The sequence below is a fragment of the Diospyros lotus genome, chromosome 2, assembly GCF_014633365.1.
Source record: "Diospyros lotus cultivar Yz01 chromosome 2, ASM1463336v1, whole genome shotgun sequence".
Taxonomy (NCBI): domain Eukaryota; kingdom Viridiplantae; phylum Streptophyta; class Magnoliopsida; order Ericales; family Ebenaceae; genus Diospyros; species Diospyros lotus.
The window spans coordinates 1,134,438-1,157,546 of NC_068339.1; the positions used below are offsets into that span (position 1 = coordinate 1,134,438).

At 34.6% G+C, this 23,109-nt stretch overlaps 3 protein-coding genes across 3 annotated transcripts; 2 read left to right on the forward strand and 1 right to left on the reverse strand.

Annotated features, from left to right (window-relative positions):
* The first annotated feature begins 4,262 nt into the window (after nt 1–4,262).
* On the forward strand, nt 4,263–5,451 carry LOC127793956 (uncharacterized). The gene is made up of 2 exons (XM_052324791.1): nt 4,263–4,849; nt 4,941–5,451. The coding sequence occupies exons 1-2, from the start codon at nt 4,295–4,297 to the stop codon at nt 5,052–5,054; spliced, it is 669 nt and encodes a 222-aa protein (XP_052180751.1). The 5' UTR covers nt 4,263–4,294; the 3' UTR covers nt 5,055–5,451.
* A 99-nt stretch (nt 5,452–5,550) lies between these two features.
* Nucleotides 5,551–16,746, reverse strand: LOC127794070 (uncharacterized). The gene is made up of 8 exons (XM_052324956.1): nt 16,641–16,746; nt 15,110–15,629; nt 14,361–14,478; nt 13,874–14,217; nt 8,098–8,214; nt 7,135–7,248; nt 6,058–6,156; nt 5,551–5,948 (listed from the first exon to the last, which is right to left on the reverse strand). The coding sequence occupies exons 1-8, from the start codon at nt 16,744–16,746 to the stop codon at nt 5,795–5,797; spliced, it is 1,572 nt and encodes a 523-aa protein (XP_052180916.1). The 3' UTR covers nt 5,551–5,794.
* Nucleotides 16,658–22,375, forward strand: LOC127793957 (uncharacterized). The gene is made up of 6 exons (XM_052324792.1): nt 16,658–17,097; nt 17,683–17,817; nt 17,987–18,074; nt 20,218–20,312; nt 21,516–21,683; nt 21,863–22,375. The coding sequence occupies exons 1-6, from the start codon at nt 16,764–16,766 to the stop codon at nt 22,024–22,026; spliced, it is 984 nt and encodes a 327-aa protein (XP_052180752.1). The 5' UTR covers nt 16,658–16,763; the 3' UTR covers nt 22,027–22,375.
* The last annotated feature ends 734 nt before the right edge of the window (nt 22,376–23,109 follow it).

Genomic DNA, 23,109 nt, shown 5'->3' on the forward strand with positions numbered 1-23,109 from the left:
CTTGCGTGTCAGTAGCGGTGTTAATGTATTTATTATTATTGGGTAAATTACACAAACCCTAGACCCTATATTACACAAACCTCACCGCTAACTTTAGAAAATTACATTTAACTTTTTATTTTTTTTAAAAAGTAAAAATGTCATGATTTGGTCCATGCATAAATTAATTAATTAGTAAAGAAAAAAATGTACAGGTGTGTTGTTCTTTGAGTTCTCAGATTTCGTGTTCGAGCTTTAATTAGGATATAGTTCAACAGTAAAAAGCCATCTAAAAAATGAAAAATATTTACCGCCCTCACATTTGCGGTTATGCTAGAGGTCGAATTTGCCTGCTGAATTCCTTAATTTACCTCTCTTATTGAAATTATGGGACCGAACAATAGGAGGCGCTAGTGATGGTGCGTTAACAAAATATATATATATATATATCAGGAAATTCTATTCACAGCGAGAGTTTTACTCTTCGCAACCTTTCCCCGCCAAAATTTTTCATTATTTTTTAAAAATCATATTTTACCCTTCTGTCACCCCACCATATCATCTTCCTTCCTTTTTTACTCTGCACAATCACTCCATCTCTCTTTCTCTCTCATTATATCCATTTCTTTCTCTCTCACACCCATCTCTCCATCTCTCTCTCCCGATAAACACACACACAAATATGTATATATATATACAAACACACACACAGATAATTTATTATAATAAAATTAAATTAAAAAATATAAATAAATAAATTATTTTTAAATAGCTATATTTTAAATAATTATAAATTAACTAATTATAATTTTTTTAACTAATTTTAAATTTTAAATCATCATGAGTTAAAGTTTTGATACTCAAAAAAATTTAAAATTAGTTAATTTATCTTATTAAATTACTTAAAGATACATATACTTAAAATTAGTTGAATTTATTTAGAGATATATGTATCTTTTTAAAAATAATTTATTAAATAAATTCAACTAATTTATTTTTAAAAAGAATTAACTAATTTAATTTATTTAAAGATAGATGTATATTTTTAAAAGAATTAACTAATTTATTTATTAAATAAATTCAACTAATAAGATATATGTATCTTTTTAAAAAGAATTTATTTATTTATATTTTTTATTTTATTTTATTATAATAAAAAATTTAATTAAAATAAAAAAAAACTTCTCCAAAAGCTAGCTTTCGGGAAACGCTGGGTTCCCGAAAGCTGGCTTTCGGGGAACATTTGATAGTAAAAAAAAAATTAAAATTAGTTATTTTATTTGATTAAATTACTTAAAAATACATATACTTAAAATTAGTTATTCAATCAACTAATTTAATAAGATATATATCTTAAAAATTAATTGAATTTATTTAAAGATATATGTATCTTTTTAAAAATAATTTATTAAATAAATTCAACTATTTATTTTTTAAAAAAATTAACTAATTTAATTTATTTAAAGATGGATGTACCTTTTTAAAAGAATTAACTAATTTATTTATTAAATAAATTCAACTAATAAGATATATGTATCTTTTTAAAAAGAATTTATTTATTTATATTTTTTATTTTATTTTATTATAATAAAAAAATTAATTAAAAAAAAAAACTTCAAAAGCTGGAAACATTGAGTTCCTCGAAAGCTGGTTTTCGAGAAACATTTGATAGTCAAAAACAAATTAAATTAGTTATTTTATTTGATTAAATTACTTAAAAATACATATACTTAAAATTAGTTATTCAATCAACTAATTTAATAAGATATATATCTTTAAAAATTAATTGAATTTATTTAAAGATATATGTATCTTTTTAAATATAATTTATTAAATAAATTCAACTAATTTATTTTAAAAAAAATTTAACTAATTTAATTTATTTAAAGATGGATGTATCTTTTTAAAAGAATTAATTAATTTATTTATTAAATAAATTCAACTAATAAGATATATGTATCTTTTTAAAAAGAATTTATTTATTTATATTTTTTATTTTATTTTATTATAATAAAAAAAATAATTAAAATAAAAAAAAACTTCCCAAATGCCAGCTTTTGGGAAACATCCAGCTTTCGGGGAACATTTGTTAGTCAAAAGCAAATTAAAATTAATTATTTTATTCGATTAAATTACTTAAAAATATATATACTTAAAATTAGTTATTCAATCAACTAATTTAATAAGATATATATCTTTAAAAATTAATTGAATTTATTTAAAGATATATGTATCTTTTTAAAAATAATTTATTAAATAAATTTAACTAATTTATTATTAAAAAAATTAACTAATTTAATTTATTTAAAGATGGATGTATCTTTTTAAAAGAATTAACTAATTTATTTATTAAATAAATTCAACTATGTATTTTTTTAAAAATAATTTATTTATTTTATTTTATTATAATAAAAAAATAATTAAAAAAAAAACTTCCCCGAAAGCTGGCTTTCGGGGAACCCAGCGTGCCTCGATCTCCAGCTTTCGGGGAACCCAATGTTCCCCGAAAGTTGGGGTCGGGAACGCCCCTGAAAGCTGGCTTTCAGGGAACCCAGCATTCCCCGACCCCCAGCTTTCGGGGAACGCTGCGTTCCCCGAAAGCTGGGGTCAGGGAACGCTGGGTTCCCCGAAAACTAGGGGTCGGGGCACGCTGGGTTCCTTAAAGCCAACTTTTGGAAAGTTTTTTTTTTTAATTAATTTTTTATTATAATAAAATAAAAAATATAAATAAATAAATTCTTTTTAAAAAGATACATATATCTTATTAGTTGAATTTATTTAATAAATAAATTAGTTAATTTTTTTAAAAAGATACATATATCTTTAAATAAATTAAATTAGTTAATTCTTTTTAAAAATAAATTAGTTGAATTTATTTAATAAATTATTTTTAAAAAGATACATATATCTTTAAATAAATTCAACTAATTTTTAAAGATATATATCTTATTAAATTAGTTGATTGAATAATTAATTTTAAGTATATGTATCTTTAAGTAATTTAATAAGATAAATTAACTAATTTTAAATTTTTTTGAGTATCAAAAATTTAACTCACGATAATTTAAAATTTAAAATTAGTTAAAAAATTTATAATTATTTAAAATATAGCTATTTAAAAATAATTTATTTATTTATATTTTTTAATTTTATTTTATTATAATAAATTATTTCTGTGTGTTTATTTGTATATATATATACATATATGTATGTGTGCTCATTGGAAGAGAGAGATGGAGAGATAGGTGTGAGAGAGAAGAAAATAGATATAATGAGAGAGAAAGAGAGATGGAGTGACTCTATAGAGTAAAAAGAGAAGGGAGATGATATGGTGGGATGACAGAAGGGTAAAATAGGATTTTTAAAAAATGATAAAAAAATTTCGCAGGGAAAGACTGCGAAAAATAAAACCCTCGTTGTGAATAGAATTTCTCATATATATCATGATTTCATGAGTTTTACAAACCAACGGCCAAATTTATTAAATTGCAAAATTTATATTTTTATCCTTTTATTTTTATTTTTTTCATATAATTATTCAAATTTTTATTTTTTTAATTTAATTTAATTCTTATATTTTAATATTTTTTATAATAACACAATTTTTTTTCTATTTTAATTACATACTTAAACTTATATTTTTAAATTAATTTAATTCATATATTTTAACATAAATAAATTGTGACTCATATTTTATTATTTTTATTTTTTATATAAAAATATAAAAATTAAATTAACTTAAAAATATAATCAAAATAATAAAAAAATCTAAGTTCCTATGTGAAAAAATAAAACTACAGAATTTAAATTGAGTAAAAAATTAAATTTAAAATATAGAAAAATGCTACTCTTATATAATAATATAAAAATGTCTAAAATATCCCTGAATCTTATTGTGAGGCGCAATGAGACACAAGTTATTTTTGACATTTTTACACTATTGTATAATCTAAGATGTACATAATGGTGTAAGAGTAACATGATTTTAAAATTTTAAGAAAAATGCTATTGGTACATCTTGAGTTATACAAAAATATATTAATAACAAAAAAATCTCTTATGAGGCACGTAGAGACGCGTGAGATGTATGAAAACGAGAGGTATTTTAATTATAATACTCCTTTGTGTGTAATTTAAGATGTATAAAAATAATGTAAATCTAGCCTGATTCATAATCAAAACAGAGTAGCAAAATATAAATTTGGTCAATTAACACTATATTCATGCTCTCATGGGTATTAAATTAAAAAGAGAGTCCCCTCGTGGGATGGGATTATCTATTCTGTAATAAATCCACCGTTCGATTGGAAGCATTATGGTCGCAACGGCTACTTTCTGTCTACTTTACACAATAAACTGGTCGTCTTCCTTGCTCCGCAGCTTCAAAACCAGCAAATCAGTCGACGGCGTCCCAAAGCAGCATTACGATAGGAAAATGGGCTGGGAAGACGGCGGGCCGGGGGTGGGAATGGCGATGGCGGTGGCGGTGGAGTATCTGGGGGACTCCATATCCAGCGAGCTTCTCTGCAAGTTCCCGGACAATTCGGCCTTCGACTTCGACTACTCCCAGAGCTCCATCTGGTCGCCATTGCTCCCTCATCCCCCTCCCTCTTCTTCCGATCACCTTCTGACCGCAAGAGTGTTATCGTTCGACGAGGCTGAGGAAGACGACCGCCGGCGTATGCTCGTTGCCGCCGTGAAGCAAGTCTCCGCCAATATCAAGAACAAAATAGCCGCCGCTCTCTTCGGCAACAGTCGAACTATGAAGCTGAGGAACAAGCATGGCAAGAAGAAGATGAAGAAGGCGGCTGCATCTGGGTTCTCGCCGTCGCCTGTGTCCGGCAAGGAGAATGCTCCGACCCCATCAAAGGTACTAATAACATCCGTCGATTTTAGTTATATGGGTTCCATCTCCTTGTTTGTGGATTGAATCAGTGCTCAGTAGTAATTGATTTTTGCAGGGATGGAGTAAGATTCTGAGAGTTGCCTCAAAACGTTTCAAGAAGGCGAACAGGAAGAAAGGTCCAACCTCTCATCTCTGGCTTTCCAATTGCTTGATGGATGGTCATGTTTGATGTACTATTTCTCATTACTGTACCGGGGCATACAATTCAAATCATGTAGTATGATTTTATTTTTCCATAGCCAGTAAATCATGTGGGTTTCTGTCTACAGCTCGTCCCAAATCCGAATGAAAAGAAGAGAGGTGGTTTTTAGGTAGATGACTGGAGAAACTAGAATTCGAATAGTCATCCCGCTTTGTCAATAAAACATCATAAATTCTAGATGACCAGCAAACTAGAAAGCATGCAATAGTCAACCCCACTTCACGAAAGCAAACATAAATGGTATACTTAAGAGTTCAAGTACCCAGTTGCATATAACGGAGTAAAAGCTTGGTATGTTGATATGTTGTCCGTCAGTTTGGTGTAGTAATTGGCTTCATTTTAGTGTATGATCTGCCAATTCCTTTCTGATTCACTACAACATCTCTTTTCACAAACAAGGTATAAAAGACCATATGTATTGTGCCTATGTCAAGTAACTCAAGTTGCCAAGTGAGCTCACCAGTTGTAAGCATGCATCAAATGCGTTTGTGTTTCATAAAAGGAAATGTGCCCATAACACTTGCAAGAAGGGATACAAACTTACAGTAAAAGCTCAAGTTGATCAGCCCTTGGAATTGCAAGAAAAATCAATTGGATCTAAAAATTACAGAAGTCAGAATGTAGCACATTGGTGGTCTCCTTATGCCCGTGGAAAACCATCGGGATTGGAATGCTTTTTAGGTATCTTTTCTGATGATGAAATGTTATCAGTGATTATCTTCTCGTCTATAAAAAGATGTGCTTGGGCTTTGTTGAGGACTCATCCACATCTGCTCCTCATACTGTCTTGCTACCTCTTTGGGGCGTTCACAGTTGCATTTCAGACAGGTTATGTTTCTTCTGAAGTTCAAGAAATTACATCTGCACAAAGAAATCAATGCATTAACCACTGTTACAAGTCAACTTTCAGTTGAGTGTCAAGTTGCTGCGTGCGTGTGCCAACACGTTGGAGAGCAGGAGAGAGACTCACGAAGGGCACTCCCATTCTCCAGGATTCAGTTGTCTTTTGGGACGGGCCTCTCGGCAACGTAAACAAACCCTGTTACTAGCATAATTCATGAAATCACACCTGCAAACAGCCATAAGATGACAGCAGAAGAAACTTGAGATTCACAAACGTTAAGAACTTGGCGCTTTTTATTCCTTTTGTTTTCCCTTTTGGGTGCAGAGTAGATTAAACAAAGTATGACAGTTGGTCCTCAGCTAGACTACATTATCCACAGTAGATGTGATCATCCTGTTTTATTTGTTCGATACTTTCAGCTATTACATCACTATAAACTACGAGAATAAACAGAATGATTGGCTTTGTGTTTCTCCTTTTCATACCAAGAAAGCGATATAATTCTCATGAGCGTTATTGTTGTCTTCATTATTTTAAAGACTTGCATCTGAAAAAGTAAAAGCCCATCTCTGTTAAGCTTGACTAGTTGGAAGGTAAAATCAAAGGTGAAGGCTCACTCAAGCAAAACCAAATTCTATGATACGATGCAATACTATTTTCACATAATTTTTTTTCATTTTCAAGAAAATAAGACACCAAATATGATGCAGCATTTCTTATTCTAACATGAAAATCCATCAGTAAGTTTTAAGGCAGCATCCAGAAATTCTATAAAATCATTTTCTCATAAAATCATGTATCAGACAACCCTATAATAAGGATTGAGGAAATATCATGTTAAAAGAGGTTTTAATGTTTCTCATAAAATCAATTTTTGCTGTACTGTACAGAAGCATTTATTCAGATGAAAGAAAAGGAGTTGCATGTAAGCACACAAAAGCAGCTAGCTACACATATTCAGTTTGTCAGTAACACAAAACAACATAGGAAATCAACAAAGAAAACATGATCAAGACAAATTAAGTTAATGTTAACCTTTTGAGTTTGGTCACATGCACCATATGTTCGTGGATTTTTAATCAAAACTTGCAATACAGTTAGACATTGCTTACTGATTGAAGTCAACAAAGCCACAATATAGTTGGCTACAAAGGCAACAAAAATAAAGCATTAACATTGTTTAACAAGTGGAAGATAACTTACTTTGGGCAGTTCCAATCTCCTTTCTTCATTTTAACATCTTGTACAACCCTCTTAGGACCCTCTGATTTGCATTTTAGGCACCGCACATTTCTAGCAAAATTCATGAAATTGCATCTGCAACAAAACAAAGGCATAATTCCCAATGGAAACATATGGTGTTCAAAACATGCAGGCATTTTATGTTCCCAGAGAAAAAATGAGCGGATTAAAAATTAATATAGATGAAACATCATTCAAAACATGCAGGCATTTTATGTTCCCACAGAATCTGAAATTCTGAAAACTGTAACTTCTCCAAACCTGTATTAGAAAAATGCACACACGTGGTCAATTGATTTCAGATACCAGGATATTCATTGAATGTTTTGTTGTCACTTCAAAGCTACAAGGTAGTTTAGCTTTCCACATTCTTCGTTGGGCAATTATCCATGATGCATGGGTACTCACAGACAGGTGATGTATTCAAGTCAACACACATGAATACCGATCATCATAGAACATTAAGTCTATATAACCGATGACTTATGAAAATTATCTTATATAACAGGAAAGACATATCAGAATTATCTTATATGAAAGGACAGATGAATGGACTAGTGATTAAGTAACAAGCAACAGCAAAATTAGTAGATAAAAAATGACAAACCCATGTTCTAATGCAGCTTTTCTTCTCTGAGCATCCACAATCTTGCTCAGTTCACCTTTTTTTCTTTTCCAAGTAAACAGCTGGTGTCATCTAATGCTTGATGATAAATATTTTCCAACTATTTCCCTTTATTGATTTTAAGAATTGGTAAAGGCAAAAAACAAAAAGTAAAGAGACTATAATGAATTGTGCAAAACTGTCAAACTAACAAAGTTCAAAATCCACGTCCCACATCTAACAAGTTGAAAGCAATACATTTAAATGAAAAATGAATAACAAATTAATATGAACACATCTTACAAGAATAGAGAACTTACTCAGTGCAGATCCAATCTCCTTTCTTCATTTCAACATCATTTGAACCAACTCTTTTAGGGCCATTTTCTTTGCATTTCAAGCATTTTAGATTTTTTTCGAAATTCATGAAGTTGCACCTACAGAATAAGTGGCAGGAGATGAGTAAAGTCTGCATATCCACCATAATTTTTCTAGACAAAGATGGGGAGAAAATATATGTATTCATGACAAATGTATCTATGTACGATTGTGATTATGGTCATAACTAAGGTCAAGACAACTTGAGTGGCACAAACAAAATTTTAGAGAATGAGCTGTGAAACACAGCACCTCATTGAAGACAAATAATGTTCAACTTTTTAGAGCACAAGCTGCGAAACACAGGAGCTCATCTTAATCACTTCCCCCCTTTTTTCTGTTTTATTTTCTCTCTCTCGTTTTATTTATTTTAGGGCACTTTTTTCCAAATGGTTTCCGTAATTTTATCTGAATGGTATAACCTACAGGAATGAAATCTTTTTCAGATGGCCATGGATTCCAAAAAGAGGATAAATAAACTGAGATCTCTTCAGGTTTGGGTTTTAACAGTGCTGCCTCCCAGACTTTGGGAAGTGACTCCTACCAAAACTTGGGGAAAAATAATAAAAAGGCTAAATGACTCAACTGCCCTCATTCGCTGGAAAAAATATTTATACAAAAAAAAAATACTCCCTCACAAGAAGTTCAACAAACATGTTAATGGTCAAGATTACTGATAAATTAATTCACGAATTTCCTTTCATTTGCCGCTAGCTGCCTGCACACCCCCCCCCCCCCCCCCCCTCCTCTTCTTACCATTTGATCATAAAAGAGAAGTAGAAAAGCAGAGCAACAGAGAAGAAAGAAGAGAGAGAAAGAACATCACAGAATGAAAAGGGAGAGAAAATAACAACAAATCTCCATAAACAATAATCAATCATCCAAGTCTGTGCAATCCTTACACTTGGGAGATGTCTATAAACTTGCATGCCCTTATTACATGAGGAATCCAAAATAAAGAAAAGAACAAAATCAGCGTGCCTCTTCATCTCCATCACTCATCACTGAACCAATCCATCTAATCTCCCTCCCTTGTCAGCCCTAAACTGCCCATCATGGAGGTAAAATCATTGTGTGTATAGAAACCTCAAAGAAATTTCAAAAACCAATATATAATTTGTATTGCAGGATTGCAGCTCTCAAAAGCTCATTGAATGTTAAATTCTCAAAAATAAAAGATACAGAATGCCACTGACCAAATATGTGAGTGCATGAGTTGGTGTTAGGCATAAAGAAACAGCATCTCTTTACTATATCTTATTCAGCATGCTTCTTCCTTTCTATTTCAAAAACAAACATGCTTCTCCTTTATGTTTCTCATGGTCAAGACATAATGGGACACAATTCATCATCATCATGAAATCCAACATAACCTCCCTGAATCAAAGCAATTCATGGCTGGAACATATAAAACAGAGAGGAAGTAGATTCCATCTTGACTGTTGAAACAGCTTGTAACAAGTTGTCAAGGATATATCCCTGCTAGTTCCCACTACCATCCAAAGTGTAAATGCCAGCCTAAAAGATATTTTCTTATAATTATATACTTCCTCTTCCTTGTTTTCAGCGGTTTTCTTTTATTGATCTTGCCTTTTTCTGTTTCTTTTACTGGCAGGCAGATATGTCTTTCTCCTTGTACTTCTGGACTGGAAAACATGCATCAGACTATTATAACTGTTGACATAACCCTAGGGTTTAGCTGGGGTCTTAGAAGTAATTGGAAGGAATTTGGGGAAGAAACAGAGAAGAATTGACGGGGGAGATTGAACAGAATTAGGGAGAGAAGGGATGGAACAGCGAGAACGAGAGAGAGAGAGAGAGAGAGAGAGGGAGGGGGAAAAGAGAGAAATTGGAATTTCAATTATCATTCAACATGAGAATCCCATCCATTTACAACAGCCTTATATAGGCATATTTGCCTCCTAACAGTCTTGCATATGCAGCCATGTGCATGTGCTCCTAACTAATTGCCAAAATATCTCCTAATAAGCCTATTACTACATTACCCTTTTAATGCTCCTTGGATCATGACAATTCCCCCCTCCTTGAGAGAGTTCTTGTCCTCAAGAACTTGCAGCAAGTAGCCACTGCTTCATCCAATTCCCGCCTTTGCTATCTATCTTTCTTTCTTTCTCCTTCTAGGCCTCTTCTTCCTTCTCGTTATGAAGTGTCCAAGATCAACTCCAAGCCTAAGTTGCCCCCACTTCCATAGGAGAAACTTAATCGAATGCAAGCCCCATACAACCACCTCCTTCTATAGCTGTCCAATCAATTTTGGTCTTCCATTGAAAAACATGATCAGCCACACCTAGCTTGATATGGTTAGTAGTTGGAACTTGGGAGTCTAAAGGAAGAATTAACTGTATCCATGGCTTCCTTGGATAGTTCATCCCCATCCAATACAAGTAAGTAAGTTGAGCAAGTATCCCTAACTGCAGTTATTGCATTTCCATCTAGCCCACTGCCATGTTCTATTGCAAAATTACCAGCAACATCTTGGAAATGCAGCAATGGGAAGTTGCTGACTTGCCTTAGATACTTAGACGAGACTTGCTTGTGAGCTTCAGAACTAGGTGCTGCCACAACCCCAATTCCAATAGTTGGTTCCTCTGTCAATACAGTAGACAGAAACATGAATTTTCCCGCTAGAGCAAGAACCATTAGAGCAGCTGTAGTTCCATTCATTACTACCAAACTTTTGACTTCTTCAATTATCTCTCTCAGCTTCCCACCAGTTATCAGTTGTCCCTGAAATTCATTACCCAATCCACACATCTTCACAACGTTAGAACATGTTTCCATCGGGGATACATGCTCAATCATGCCATTTCCAGTGATAGTAAGGGACTCAATCTTCCTTGCCAACCAAAACTAGCCCTAATATTGCAGCTCATGAATCGGAATTTGAACAATTGCAATAGCAGGAAACTCCTTTCCCAGAGCTGTTTCCTGATCATTTCCGTACACCCCATACTTATCTTCCCCACTTTCCTCTTCCAACCTTTTAGTAGGTGCTTCCTGAAGTATTATTTCTTCTTTTAACTCCTCAATCACTGCAGCTGAATCCCTCTCCAATTCTAGAGATTCATTGGTGTCTCTTGTCATTCCTAACAACTGATTGAATGCCTCAAGCATCTCTTGTTTTGGACTTCCGATATTATCATTTGGATCATCCTCATCAACAACCTCCTTTCCAAAGGAATCAGAGTACTCATTTAATTCTTCTTTTATCCAAACACCTTGAACCAAGCCCTCGAACTTTCTACTGTTGCTGCCAGCACTGTCCTAACAGCCACCATCCTTGTCAATTCCACCGAAACCAGTATCCTTCTTCCACTCCACTCCACTCCAAGGAATTCCTCCTTATTAAAACTTCCGTGATAATCATCAAAGTATTACACCAAAAAGTTGTAATGATACTTCTTAATAAATATCATTGCAAATTCTTGCAGCTTTTCGCGTATCATAAGTCCAAATTCCTTGCTCGTCTGATGTATCCCATTGCTTGTTCCTTTGCCCCTGTTGCTGCCAACTGAAAATGCAGCCTTCTTTTGCTGCCATTGAGGGTCCATTCTAGCTGAAAATAAAGCATTCTTCTGCTGCAATTGAGGGCTCATCTGCTTCATGTATGCACTGCTCTCAATGGCCTCACGAGTAGGTCGTCCCCCTAAAAATGCAGCACCCTTCTATTGCGACTAAGACTCCAATGTCCTCGTGCGTGGACTACTCCTTCTGGCCGAAATCTCACTGGCTAGAAAAGCAATAGGCTAAGAAACCGCAACTCTTTCCATCATAAATCCCCACACTTCCCTTCTATAAGCCTCACCCAATCACCTCTAAAATTGATCCAATAAGTGGCAAATTGCAGCCACTATTATGCTTCAAGGTCAAGTCTATTGTAGTAGCGGAAGAAATTGCACACTTACAACGACTTGATCGACCTTCTAGAGTCCTCTAGATAGTCCAACTGTCAGCCGAGAATCACAATCAAAATCGTAACAATTGAGAATCACCGAAACTGCTCTAGGAGTTGCCTTCAAACTCCGAATAGAGATCACAACCAATAATCGATCGGAATGCACCCTATACAACCTGGATTGCTTGCTGTCAACTTTTGATCAAACTTGTTCCCTTCCGACTTAAATCTCAAACGTGGAAAATCCACTGCTCGGTTACTTTAACAGGTTCACCACACTTCCGCTGCTCTGTCACGCTTCCGCCACTCAATGGCTGAGGCTCATTGGCTTAGGACTGCCTTCAAAACTCCACTCCCAGCTGCTACGAGCCTTGCTGGAATTAGATATCGGAATTGCCGCACTTCTTAGTCGAGACCCAGACCTATTCCGCCACCTTCAGAGTCACCAAGAACTGGTCGGAGGACTCGCCTAACCTACTTCATGCCTTCACTACTCGTTGGAATTAAAATGGTTCAGCGATCTTCCCAGCCGCACCTCTTCTTTTCAATCTCAGCTGTCTGGCTTCCTCTTCAAGACTCGGAACAGGAGTGCCTGTTGCGCCTTCCAAGTTCGAACTAAGGGTGCTCGCCTAGATGGTCGAGATCAACTTCGCTCGCGATTGCTGCGGATTCAACGATCGCCTGTCGCCGACTCTTTCTTCTCACCCAATCACCGACCACGGTTGGAGGACCACTGCACTTCTTGAGTTCGCCTTGATCAATAAGTCCCCAGAATCCAATTACGGGTGCGGTAGGCTCCGATCAATCCGATTTGCTTCTCTTCGATGCCTTGAGCTCCGTCTAATTCGCTATTCAAACAACTTCCTAGCCCAACTTTGGGCCTCGCTCACCTACAAATCCACCGATTCTGAAAATTGCTTGGTCGGATATGATTCAGCTTCACCTCCAATTTGTCACCTGTTGTAGTTCGACAAACCTCAATTTTGAGCCGATTGCTTGATCTCAATCACTCGGAATTGGCCTTGGCTAACAAAGAGAACCACAGATCTCAATTTCCAGTCCTTCAAGTCGCCTTTGAAGTGAGTCTCGTCCTCGCCTTCAACAACTTGACTCGCCTCCGACATTGCTACTTGAATTTGCCAGAAACGATGCGCAAACGTCAGGCCAAGAGCTTCCGAGAATCGGTGGCTCTGATACCAATTGACATGACCCTAGGGTTTAGCTAGGGTCTTAGAAGTAATTGGAAGGAATTTGGGGAAGAAACGAAGAAGAATTGAAGGGGGAGATTGAACAGAATTAGGGAGAGAAGAGATGGAATAGTGGAGAGAGAGAAATTGTAGAGAGAGAAATTGAAATTTCAATTATCATTCAACATGAGAATCCCATCCATTTACAGCAATCTTATATAGGCATTTTTGTCTCTAACAGCCTTGCACATGCAGCCATGTGCTCCTAACTAATTGTTAAAATATCTCTTAATAAGCATATTACTACATTACCCCTTTAATGCTCCCTGGGTCATGACAATAGCTGTGTACTCCTAACTAATTGCTAAAATATCTCCTAATAAGCCTATTACTACATTGCCCCTTTAATGCTCCTTGGGTCATGACAACTATTTATGCCGATTAAGGGCCTTGCATACCCTTGGACCCACAGGCATAGAAATATTCCTACTTAAATCTTCCGCCTAAAGGAAAATGACCAAGTAAAACCAAGAAAATTCAAATGAATCAAAATATATAAATCTTACACACTCATAACAGATGGCTGTTAGCTTGAACTTCCCAATAATAACTTACCTAGGACACATCCAATCTCCCCTCTTCATTTCAACATCTATAGACTGTTCATCAACCACGAAATTTATGGACTTATTCTGTTTTAAAGTTCGTGCAGCAGGCTTGGGAAGTTCAGGATCAAGGGAAGTTTCACTCAGTGCAACCAAATCTGAAAGCAGATTTCTTGCCGATGCTTCAACCAGCGGTCTACCAGGAGAAATTTCCCCACCTGAAATAATGAGTGGATCCAGTGCACAGAACAACAAGATTCGCACAATATCCACCATGCGTGCTGCTCCTTCAGAATCTTTTAGCATTACATAAGCTCTATCACATGAACCTCTTAGGTTACAAGCACTGCAGACCTGCACTTCAATACTTACATCAGAATAAAAGCCCAGTTAAATAACTCAAATATAGTTTGTAGTCCCTGAAATGGGTATTCCTTCTTCTCACTTATGGAACCAATTGTTAAATGTTTGGTTGACTAAATAATGAAAGAGCTTACATCTCCTTCATCAAGGCGTACGTAGGCTCTTAACCTCTTAGCTGAATTAACAACCTTCCGGAAAAGATTAGGACACCCAACCTCCACAACTGCTTGAATATCTTCTGAGGACAATGATCTACATCAAATAAAATAAATAACAGTAAGCAAAGCCAAACTTCAACATCTAACAACACACATATATGGATTTAATTGTTTTCTGTAACTGTCTCGTATTTAGAGACATGAAACGTGGCCCACATTTATCACCTATGTTAAATTATCAGATAATTATTTTGATTAAACTAAAAGGTGATTATCTAAGTCAGGTTTCTATCAAGAAGTGGGAAACAACTATCCTTGATGGGAGAATATGTCTCTATCTTTATCCGTGAGTTCCTGGTTTATAACTAAAGCATGTGTCATTCTATCAAAGACGCGATAATTGATGGGCATTAAATGGAAAAGTCCCCCGAGTATTCCTTGAGAATCCTGAAAGGCTGATTAAACTCGTGTTCCACATTCCAAAAGAGGCAAATTCATGCGCTTGATTAACTATGGCCGAAGAAATTATATATACGGTTTTATTCGATTGTGTAATTTTATTTTGCATGATAATTTCTAACATTTTCTACACAACACCCGCTCAACTTCACGATGAAACCACGACAAAAATTTACTATACTAACTTATAAACCACGAATTTGAATTCCCTTTGTTTTCTCCTAATTCATGACAAATCAGGCGGATAACAAAGTCGGTAAGTTTACTTGAAAATGTCAAAACGGTCACGGGCAAAGCTGAGCGCGGCGTCCTTTACAAGATTCATGTCCGTGTAAAGGTTTACATCGAAGCCTTCGCCTGCGGTGCCCTGGGCGTCGGCCTCCAGCTCTGGAGACGAAGGAGCTCCGGCGAAGTAGCCCTTGGCCTTCAGGCGGTCCACGAAGCGACCCACTCGGGCCACGGGTGGTGAGGATCGGAAGAAGCGGTTCCTGCGTCGTTGACGGCGATGGACTCGGCAGCGGGCGAGTAGGAAATGCACCTGGCGAACCGAAGGGGTGGGGTCCGGGAAGGGAATAGTTTTTTGAAGCCAATAGGAGGGGAGGCTGCGAGGATTGTGCGCTTGTGGAAGATAGAGACCCCGAGTAGATTGAATAGGCGAGAAGCCGCCATCCTTCGAGGTGGGGGAACGGAGCTTAGGGTTATGGAGCCATCCGACAACGCTGCATCCGAAGGTTTTAAGGGTTTTAGTAGTCACTGTTAGTTGGCGGCATTTGAGGAAGATGAGAGCTTATCTCGTGCCCAATAAATTCTAAGCTAAATTAAAATCTACAAAAATTAATAAATTCGTATATTGAAATAAATAATAATGTGAAGAAAAATATGAAGTCACTTTCCAAAACATCAAACATATTTTCCCCCTTTATTCATTGAGCTCAAACCCGCGATGCCTGTGTCTTGTGTTACCTGTCTCGTTGAGCCTTTTTTCATCTTTGTCACATTTTGTTAGTCTTTATTTATGTTATTATACTAGTTATTATACCCATTAAATTCTATATTTACTCAAATCTATCTTTATGTATCATGATATTTATTTTTCTCAAATTTTATCTATTTTTTATTATAAATTTAATAAATATATATAAATGTTATAATTTTTAAGTGCTAGCTAAACATTGGAAATGATATTTCATCAACATTTTCAAGTCATAATTAAATAATAAAAAATATATATTAGGAAATTTTTTTTGAGAAATTTTTTTTTCCAAATTTTAAAAAATACACGGCAATAAATTTGAGATCTTGAATTGAGGTTGCACAAAAAACATAAACAAAAAATAAATACGAGAAAACATAAAAATGGAAAAATAATATTTAAAAAAATAAATAAACACAAAAAAATACGTAAAAGAAAATATAGAGATATTTTGTAAGTATAATTTTTTAATATATAAAATTATATATTAAAAATTGATTTATAATATATAAATTTTATATTATATATAATATATCATATAAAAAAATTTCCTATATTTTTATATTATATAATATAAGAATTTTTTTTGGTAAAAATATGTTTTTAAATTAAAAATATGTTTTTAATATTATTTAATATTACAAAATAGATTCAAAATATTTTTTTAAAATTATAAAAATAACACAAAAATATTTGTTGATATTTCTCAACGTTTTGAAAATAATGAAACGGTACTCAATCCACAATTAAGGTCTATTTTTCATTTTTATGTTTAAAATTTTATTTTATTTATTAAATTTAAATATTTGATTAAGACCCAAAACCCTCCGGCATGCGCAAATCGACAATCTTCTTGACCTGTTCAAGCTCGCCGCGAATCCCAGCTCCAGAGAGTTCCCAATTCAGCACTTCTCGCTCAATCCACTGCATCCGCTTTGATCTCCGCCATGAGAAGAGCATCCGTTCTCGCCTCCTCCGCCCTCTACCGAGCTCTCATTCCCGTCCACGACGGCTCTGCCGTTCTCCAGAGCAGGCTCATACAGTCCGCCTTGTATGGAACCATCCCTACCGCCGGAGCCTCCTCTCGCCGTCGGTGGATTTCTTCCGGCGCCTATGCGAGGCTTGGATCTATGGCGCTCGCCGGAGCCCTGGCATCGGTCGCTGGAGCCACGTCACTGTTTCAGGAGGCGTACGCCAAGGAGCTTCCCCCGGCGGAGCTTCTCCCGAAGGAGGTTGTTCTCTATCAATACGAGGCTTGCCCTTTCTGTAACAAGGTCAAAGGTGAGATTGTTTATGATTCGTCTTCTTCTTGCTGTTGATCCCGTTTTCCTGGTTCAACCACATTAGCTCTTTGTATTGGGACGTTGCTAAAGTATCTTAGAAGATGCGTGCTATTGTTGCGTTTAAATTTGGCTAACGTGACGGGAGAACTGTTTGTTTAATCAAAGACTGGATTGGTTAGTATAATGCTCTTGAATTTTTGCAAACGTGCGTCTTTGATTTGTCTAAAATTGGGGCATCCCCGTGCAAGAGGCTCCCTTTTTCGCAAGGGTTTTGTAGAATTATTCTTGGATATATCCCTATCCTTGTGATTTATGTGAATCAGCATAAAAACATTCAAAATGGCTCTTCTTTTTAAATTATGCATTATTACGGCGAGATTTTTCTTTTCTGTTTAATCTGGTGGTCGTTCTCTCTGGGGCTAGGGTGCTGAGGATTTCTGCAAAGGCATCTTGAATAGGAGGGGGGTATTTAGAATGGTAGTAGTATTATTGGAGTTCAGATACAATCATTTTTCTTTTCCATGTTTGTTGCACTGTTTTCTTGTTAAGTGGCTAAAAACTTGGTGTTTTTTTGTGCTATCAGCATTCTTGGATTATTATGACATACCGTACAAAGTTGTGGAGGTCAACCCTATTAGTAAAAAGGAAATTAAATGGTCTGATTATAAGAAGGTGCCAATATTGATGGTGGATGGCGAGCAGCTTGTTGATTCATCAGGTTATTTCTATATCTATTTTCAAACTGCCAGTGCACTTCCAAATTTTGTATCCTTCTTCCCCCCAGATTAGATATCTGACGGAAATATCTCCTATGGTTGTATATATCAATCTGTTATCAGTTGATATTGCCATATTAGTTCTCCATCTAACTTTTGTCATTATTGCAGATATAATTGATAAGCTGGGCAGCAAGATTCTTCCTGGGAAATCCTTCCATTCAATCCCTGATGATAATGAAGAGAAAAAGTGGCGCAGGTATGGTATTTTTCTTTGTAAACAATGTGCATTTGATAGGTGCATGCGTGTTTCACAGAAAAGAGAAACTTCTGAGCAGTTAAACCTGTGCTGAAAAGAAAAAGAAACCAAAAAAAGATCTTAGAGGTCTTTGAAAACCCGAAGGATGAAGAATCTATTCTTGTTTCACGATTAGCATGGGGTAGCTGCTTCCAATATTTTTTCTGGGTGATGCTTTAAACAAATTGGCTGATTGAACTTAAACATAATATTTTCATTGCTATAGTTGGTTGGGTCAGTAGATACTAATAAGGCTGAAATGTTTTTCTGGGGACATACATTTAGTTGCTGGAAATGTTTATTTGCCGAATGGTTATCCTTCAAATTGTTTATTTTGTACTTGGGAGAATGGTTGATGTCTATGAGATAAATAACATACCAAGCCTTGAACTTGATCCTACTAGTTAGGGTTGGCTACATGGGTTCTAGCTTGCCAATCATGTCTATTTGTGACCACAACCATCTACAAGGCCATTATAACTCATTTCATGATTAAGAGTTTCTCACCAAGTTTTTTTTTTGGTCTTTCTCTACGTCGTTTATTACAAACTTCTTCCATCCCATTCCCATCCACTATTCTTGCAGGAGCACTTACTAGTCTTCTTTTCACATGAGTAAACCATCTTAGTTACATTTCATGCATCTTATCCTCAATAAGAGTCACTGACCTAGTTACTGGGTAACCATATTTCTAATTCTGTTATTTCTCGTATGGCAGCTGGATACAGATAGATGAAATTGCTAATTATGATTTCGTCCTTCTCATATTAGATAGACCCAAGAAGCCAAATGCTCTCACAATCTAGGAATTTGGAAGCTCATGCTATAATTTCAACAGATCTTTGCTGATTATATAGTTTGATAGCACTCTAGAGGTTATGGGCTTATTGTTTCCCTTCATCTTAACTATTAAATAATCAAATATATAATACTAGATAAACAAGCTATGCACTTTTGATTTGATGTACAAGCTGGAAACCATGTTGGTGCTTTAGAGTTTTGACAAGAGGTAGCTTTTAGAGTTTAAAAGGGTTGGAGAAATGTATGTGCTTTTTGGTGGAGGTTGGATAATCTTGATTTTGTAGGAAAATGTTGCTAGAATCTTGTGACTGTTACCTTCTTTAGCATGCTTTTTGTTCTTTACACCCTATGCATTGCTTGTGGGGCACGTGCCTGTTCTGCATTACCAGGCATGCAACTTTTATTTCAAATGCTTTTTCGGGCAGTTATTTAAGGTGTTAGATATGGAAATGAAAGGTTTATGCATACGGGGCATGAGTATGTTGCTTCTACATTGTAGGCTTGTCCATATATTTAAAATAGTATGCCATTTATCTTCCTTTTGATATCAGCCTACAGCCAGAAGAACGTCACTAATTTCTTGAATTTTTTTAAACATCGGAGTTCACAGACATAAAATGTTTACTAACACCTTAAACAACCCCAGCAAAAAAAAATAATAAATAACTGGGAATTCTTTTGTTTTGTTATTTGGGACTCTGAGTTGAACTGTTAAAACACCTAATCTACTCAAGGCAGTATCCTTTAGTGTTTTTTGGATGGAGGTACTGTGGTAGAATATATGCTCTTGGGCTTATAGCCCAGCCAAGTTAAAGACTCAATACATCTAAGAAACAGTAACAACTCAGCCAAGGAAATATAGAATTATTCAATTACAAGTTAAACTTCATTAAAGACTTGCAGGTGGGTCTTGCTCATGAGGTAGAAACAATTTTACCCATTCCCATCTTCTTGGGATTTGCTTCTCTTTTAATCTTTCAAAATGTTATCCAACTGCATGTGTGATGCAGATGCTTTTTTTAAATTTGACCTGTCTAGTGTGCTTAGTATGCAACTTTTAGGTACATGGATTTTCTTAATTTTATCATGTGTTGTATCAATATCAGCTCATTTTGGTTGTACGTACTTTCTTATTAAGACATCTATGATTTGTGTCTGAAGTACAGCTTTAAAAATTTAAAATATCTGGTCAGTTATGTTACGGTTTTACATGGATTTTTTCTTGCACTTATTTTTTGTGTACATGTTAACTTAATCCATCAAAGAATCATTTTATTGATTATTTTGAGGTTTTATAATACAGGTGGGTCGACAATCATTTGGTGCATGTTCTATCTCCAAATATCTACAGGAATACTTCTGAGGCTTTGGAGTCCTTTGACTATATAACCAGCAATGGTATGATAGCCGGATTTGTGTTGATTCTATAAACTGTTATTTATTAAGTCTGTAGTCTTTGACCATCTCAACCAATAATGAATTGTGTGGATTAAAACATTTACCTTTTTATCAAGGAGTTTGTTTTGATGTATTCTTTCTGTAACTGCACTGAGAGATGTAGAAGTGATTCTTGATTTATTTTCATTACCTTCTTACACGCATAATAAATGCTTGAGTTTCAAGTATGGAGTCCTTGGAGTATTCAATATAGTTGGACCATCTTTTATGAGGTTTCAAAATGCAATCCAAGGTAATATTGGAAGACGAGAAAATGGTTATTGTATTATTTTTCCTTAAGTTTACTTGCATGGTTTTCAAAATTGAGTTTGATTGCAATATTGTATTTGACCTTGTTCTTTTAATTTATTTTAAACAGACTTCATTAAGTAAAACAATAAAATGGTTCATATTATTACCTGGATCATGAGTGAGTCCTCCAAAGGGTCAAGTATCACCAGTTTGCAGTCCTTTTACGGAATAAGTAGTAAATGATGTTGCCCCCGAGTTCATCTTTTTTTTTGGCTGCCCTACCATTGAGTTTCACCTATTACTATTCGCATACAAGATGCATAGGCCCATCTTACACTTCATTAGCAGATGATTAATGAATATCATTGCAATATTGCATTGGCACTTTTTATAATAACAACCCATTTAAAGATATCAGATGGATTTTGTGCATGTTCATCCTGAGTTTCTAGCTATACCAGACTTCTTGTTAGTTTGTTAATAAGAAAAGGGGGGGGAGTATACTATAGACCTACTCATTCTGGGCCAGAAATCATATTGTGTATGATTTGATCTGCCTTTACTTATCAGTCGCATTATCTATTTAGGATGGTATAAAGCATAGATCCTGCCTTTTTGCTGGTTGTTTCTGCTTCGACATTAGCATGCCATATTTTCACTGGCTTGGTTGTTCTTTTGCTGCATTCAAGTATACGAGAACGCCATTTTTATGCCCCTCTTGTTTTTTGTTTTTCCCCTTACCTTCTATCTGTGCATTTTCCCTTTAACCCCGGGGGCCTTGAATGTTGGGTTTTTGAGATGATTAATTTTCTATTGATTAATAAGACTCTTTTGTACCCTTTTGGTGCTCCGATGACGCTTTATATCTGCTGATGTTTCTGTACTTCTCTCTTGGAAACTCTTTCGGCGCAGGTAATTTTGGCTTCACAGAGAAACTCACCGTGAAGTATGCTGGAGCTGCTGCCATGTATTTTGTGTCGAAGAATCTGAAGAAGAAATATAACATTACTGATGAACGTGCGGCCTTGTATGAAGCTGCAGAAACTTGGGTGGATGCACTCAATGGGCGGGACTTTCTAGGTTCGTAAACTTGTATTCCCATTTTACAGAATTTTGTTTCCCCGGTTCTCTCTCTCTCTGGGCTTCCCGGCGTTCTTCATACCGCATGGCCGGTGTTTGGCAAAAACGCCGGGAAAGCCAGCACTCCTTGTAGTGCCAAATTGCTGAAGGTTTTTGTTGACACTGACTGACTGCTTCAGGGGGCTCAAAGCCTAATTTAGCCGATCTTGCTGTGTTTGGAGTTTTGAGACCTATCCGCTATCTAAGAGCTGGGAGAGACATGGTGGAGCACACACGAATTGGTGACTGGTTCTCAAGAATGGAGACCGTTGTGGGAGAGTCTTCAAGGATCAAAGCAGCTTAAGTATAACCATATATATATATGCAGCAGAAGAGACTGTTGAGTGAAAGTTTTGGTCCTCAAAAAGATCCCTTTTTTATTTTTTGGTTTTTGGGCTACTATAAGATTGGATATTAAGATACTACTATTAAAAGCCACTGTTTGTTTTGAATATTAATTATCCTAGATTTTAAATAGTGGGGTGGTTTTAGTTGGGCAATAAATGTTTGGGAGAAATTTGTAGAACGGAAATGATATTTCAACATCCAAATTTGATACTTGTAATGTCGGGAAATAAGGAGTGATTAGCATGGTGATTGTAATTTTTTTTAATTTTAGATCATTTTAAATGACATGTTAGGTAATGAGGAAAGTACTCAGTTCTCTCTCTCTCTCTCCTTTATCATTACTTGTATTCTTGCTAGATAATAATTATTCATTATATACTTATTCATTATTTGATTAATTTATAAAAATTTGGAAGTATTTATTTATTCATTATTTGATTAATTAATTAAAAATTTAAAGTAATTTATTTTAAAATTTATTGTGTTCACAATTATGAATTATGTGCTATAATGCATGGAAACATAAAAATGGTGCTGTTTTTGTGTTTTCGTTTTTTGTCTTGAAATGTCAACAAATACAAAAAAAACATTTTTAGGTTTTTTTGTAATTTTAAAAATATTTTAGGGTTATTTTATAATATTATAAAAATATTATAAATTAATTTTTTAAAAATGCATTTTTATTTTATGATCACGTCAAAGGCTAAATTAATTTCATCTTTACAATCTTGACAACCAAATTATAAATAAAAATAATTAGTATTTATGTTTGCCAGGATGATAGAATTTTTATATTTATATTTGATTGAATAATAATTTTTATAATATTTTATATTAAAAATTATTTTTATAAAAATATTTTTATATTTACGTATTTTTCATATTTTGGTTTTTTATTTTTCTTAAATGTCATTTTTTATTTTTATTTCTATATATTTTTTTATTTAAATATTTTTTCACATTTTCATTTCTTATTTTTTAAAAATATTATTTTTTATTTCTATTTTTGTATAACTTAAATTATGTATATCTTTATCAT

What these genes read in the sequence shown, in the direction of transcription:
- LOC127794070 (XM_052324956.1), bottom strand. Translation starts at nt 16,746, where the DNA reads ATGCAGTGGATTGAGCGAGAAGTGCTGAATTGGGAACTCTCTGGAGCT. An exon ending in TACGCCTTGATGAAGGAGAT is followed by an intron (nt 14,218 to 14,360) that starts GTAAGCTCTTTC and finishes ATTGAAGTGCAG; the next exon opens with GTCTGCAGTGCTTGTAACCT. An exon ending in GGAGATTGGATGTGTCCTAG is followed by an intron (nt 8,215 to 13,873) that starts GTAAGTTATTAT and finishes CTTATTCTGTAG; the next exon opens with GTGCAACTTCATGAATTTCG.
- LOC127793957 (XM_052324792.1), top strand. Translation starts at nt 16,764, where the DNA reads ATGAGAAGAGCATCCGTTCTCGCCTCCTCCGCCCTCTACCGAGCTCTC. An exon ending in TTTCTGTAACAAGGTCAAAG is followed by an intron (nt 17,098 to 17,682) that starts GTGAGATTGTTT and finishes TTGTGCTATCAG; the next exon opens with CATTCTTGGATTATTATGAC. An exon ending in TGACTATATAACCAGCAATG is followed by an intron (nt 20,313 to 21,515) that starts GTATGATAGCCG and finishes CTTTCGGCGCAG; the next exon opens with GTAATTTTGGCTTCACAGAG.
- LOC127793956 (XM_052324791.1), top strand. Translation starts at nt 4,295, where the DNA reads ATGGTCGCAACGGCTACTTTCTGTCTACTTTACACAATAAACTGGTCG. An exon ending in ATGCTCCGACCCCATCAAAG is followed by an intron (nt 4,850 to 4,940) that starts GTACTAATAACA and finishes TGATTTTTGCAG; the next exon opens with GGATGGAGTAAGATTCTGAG.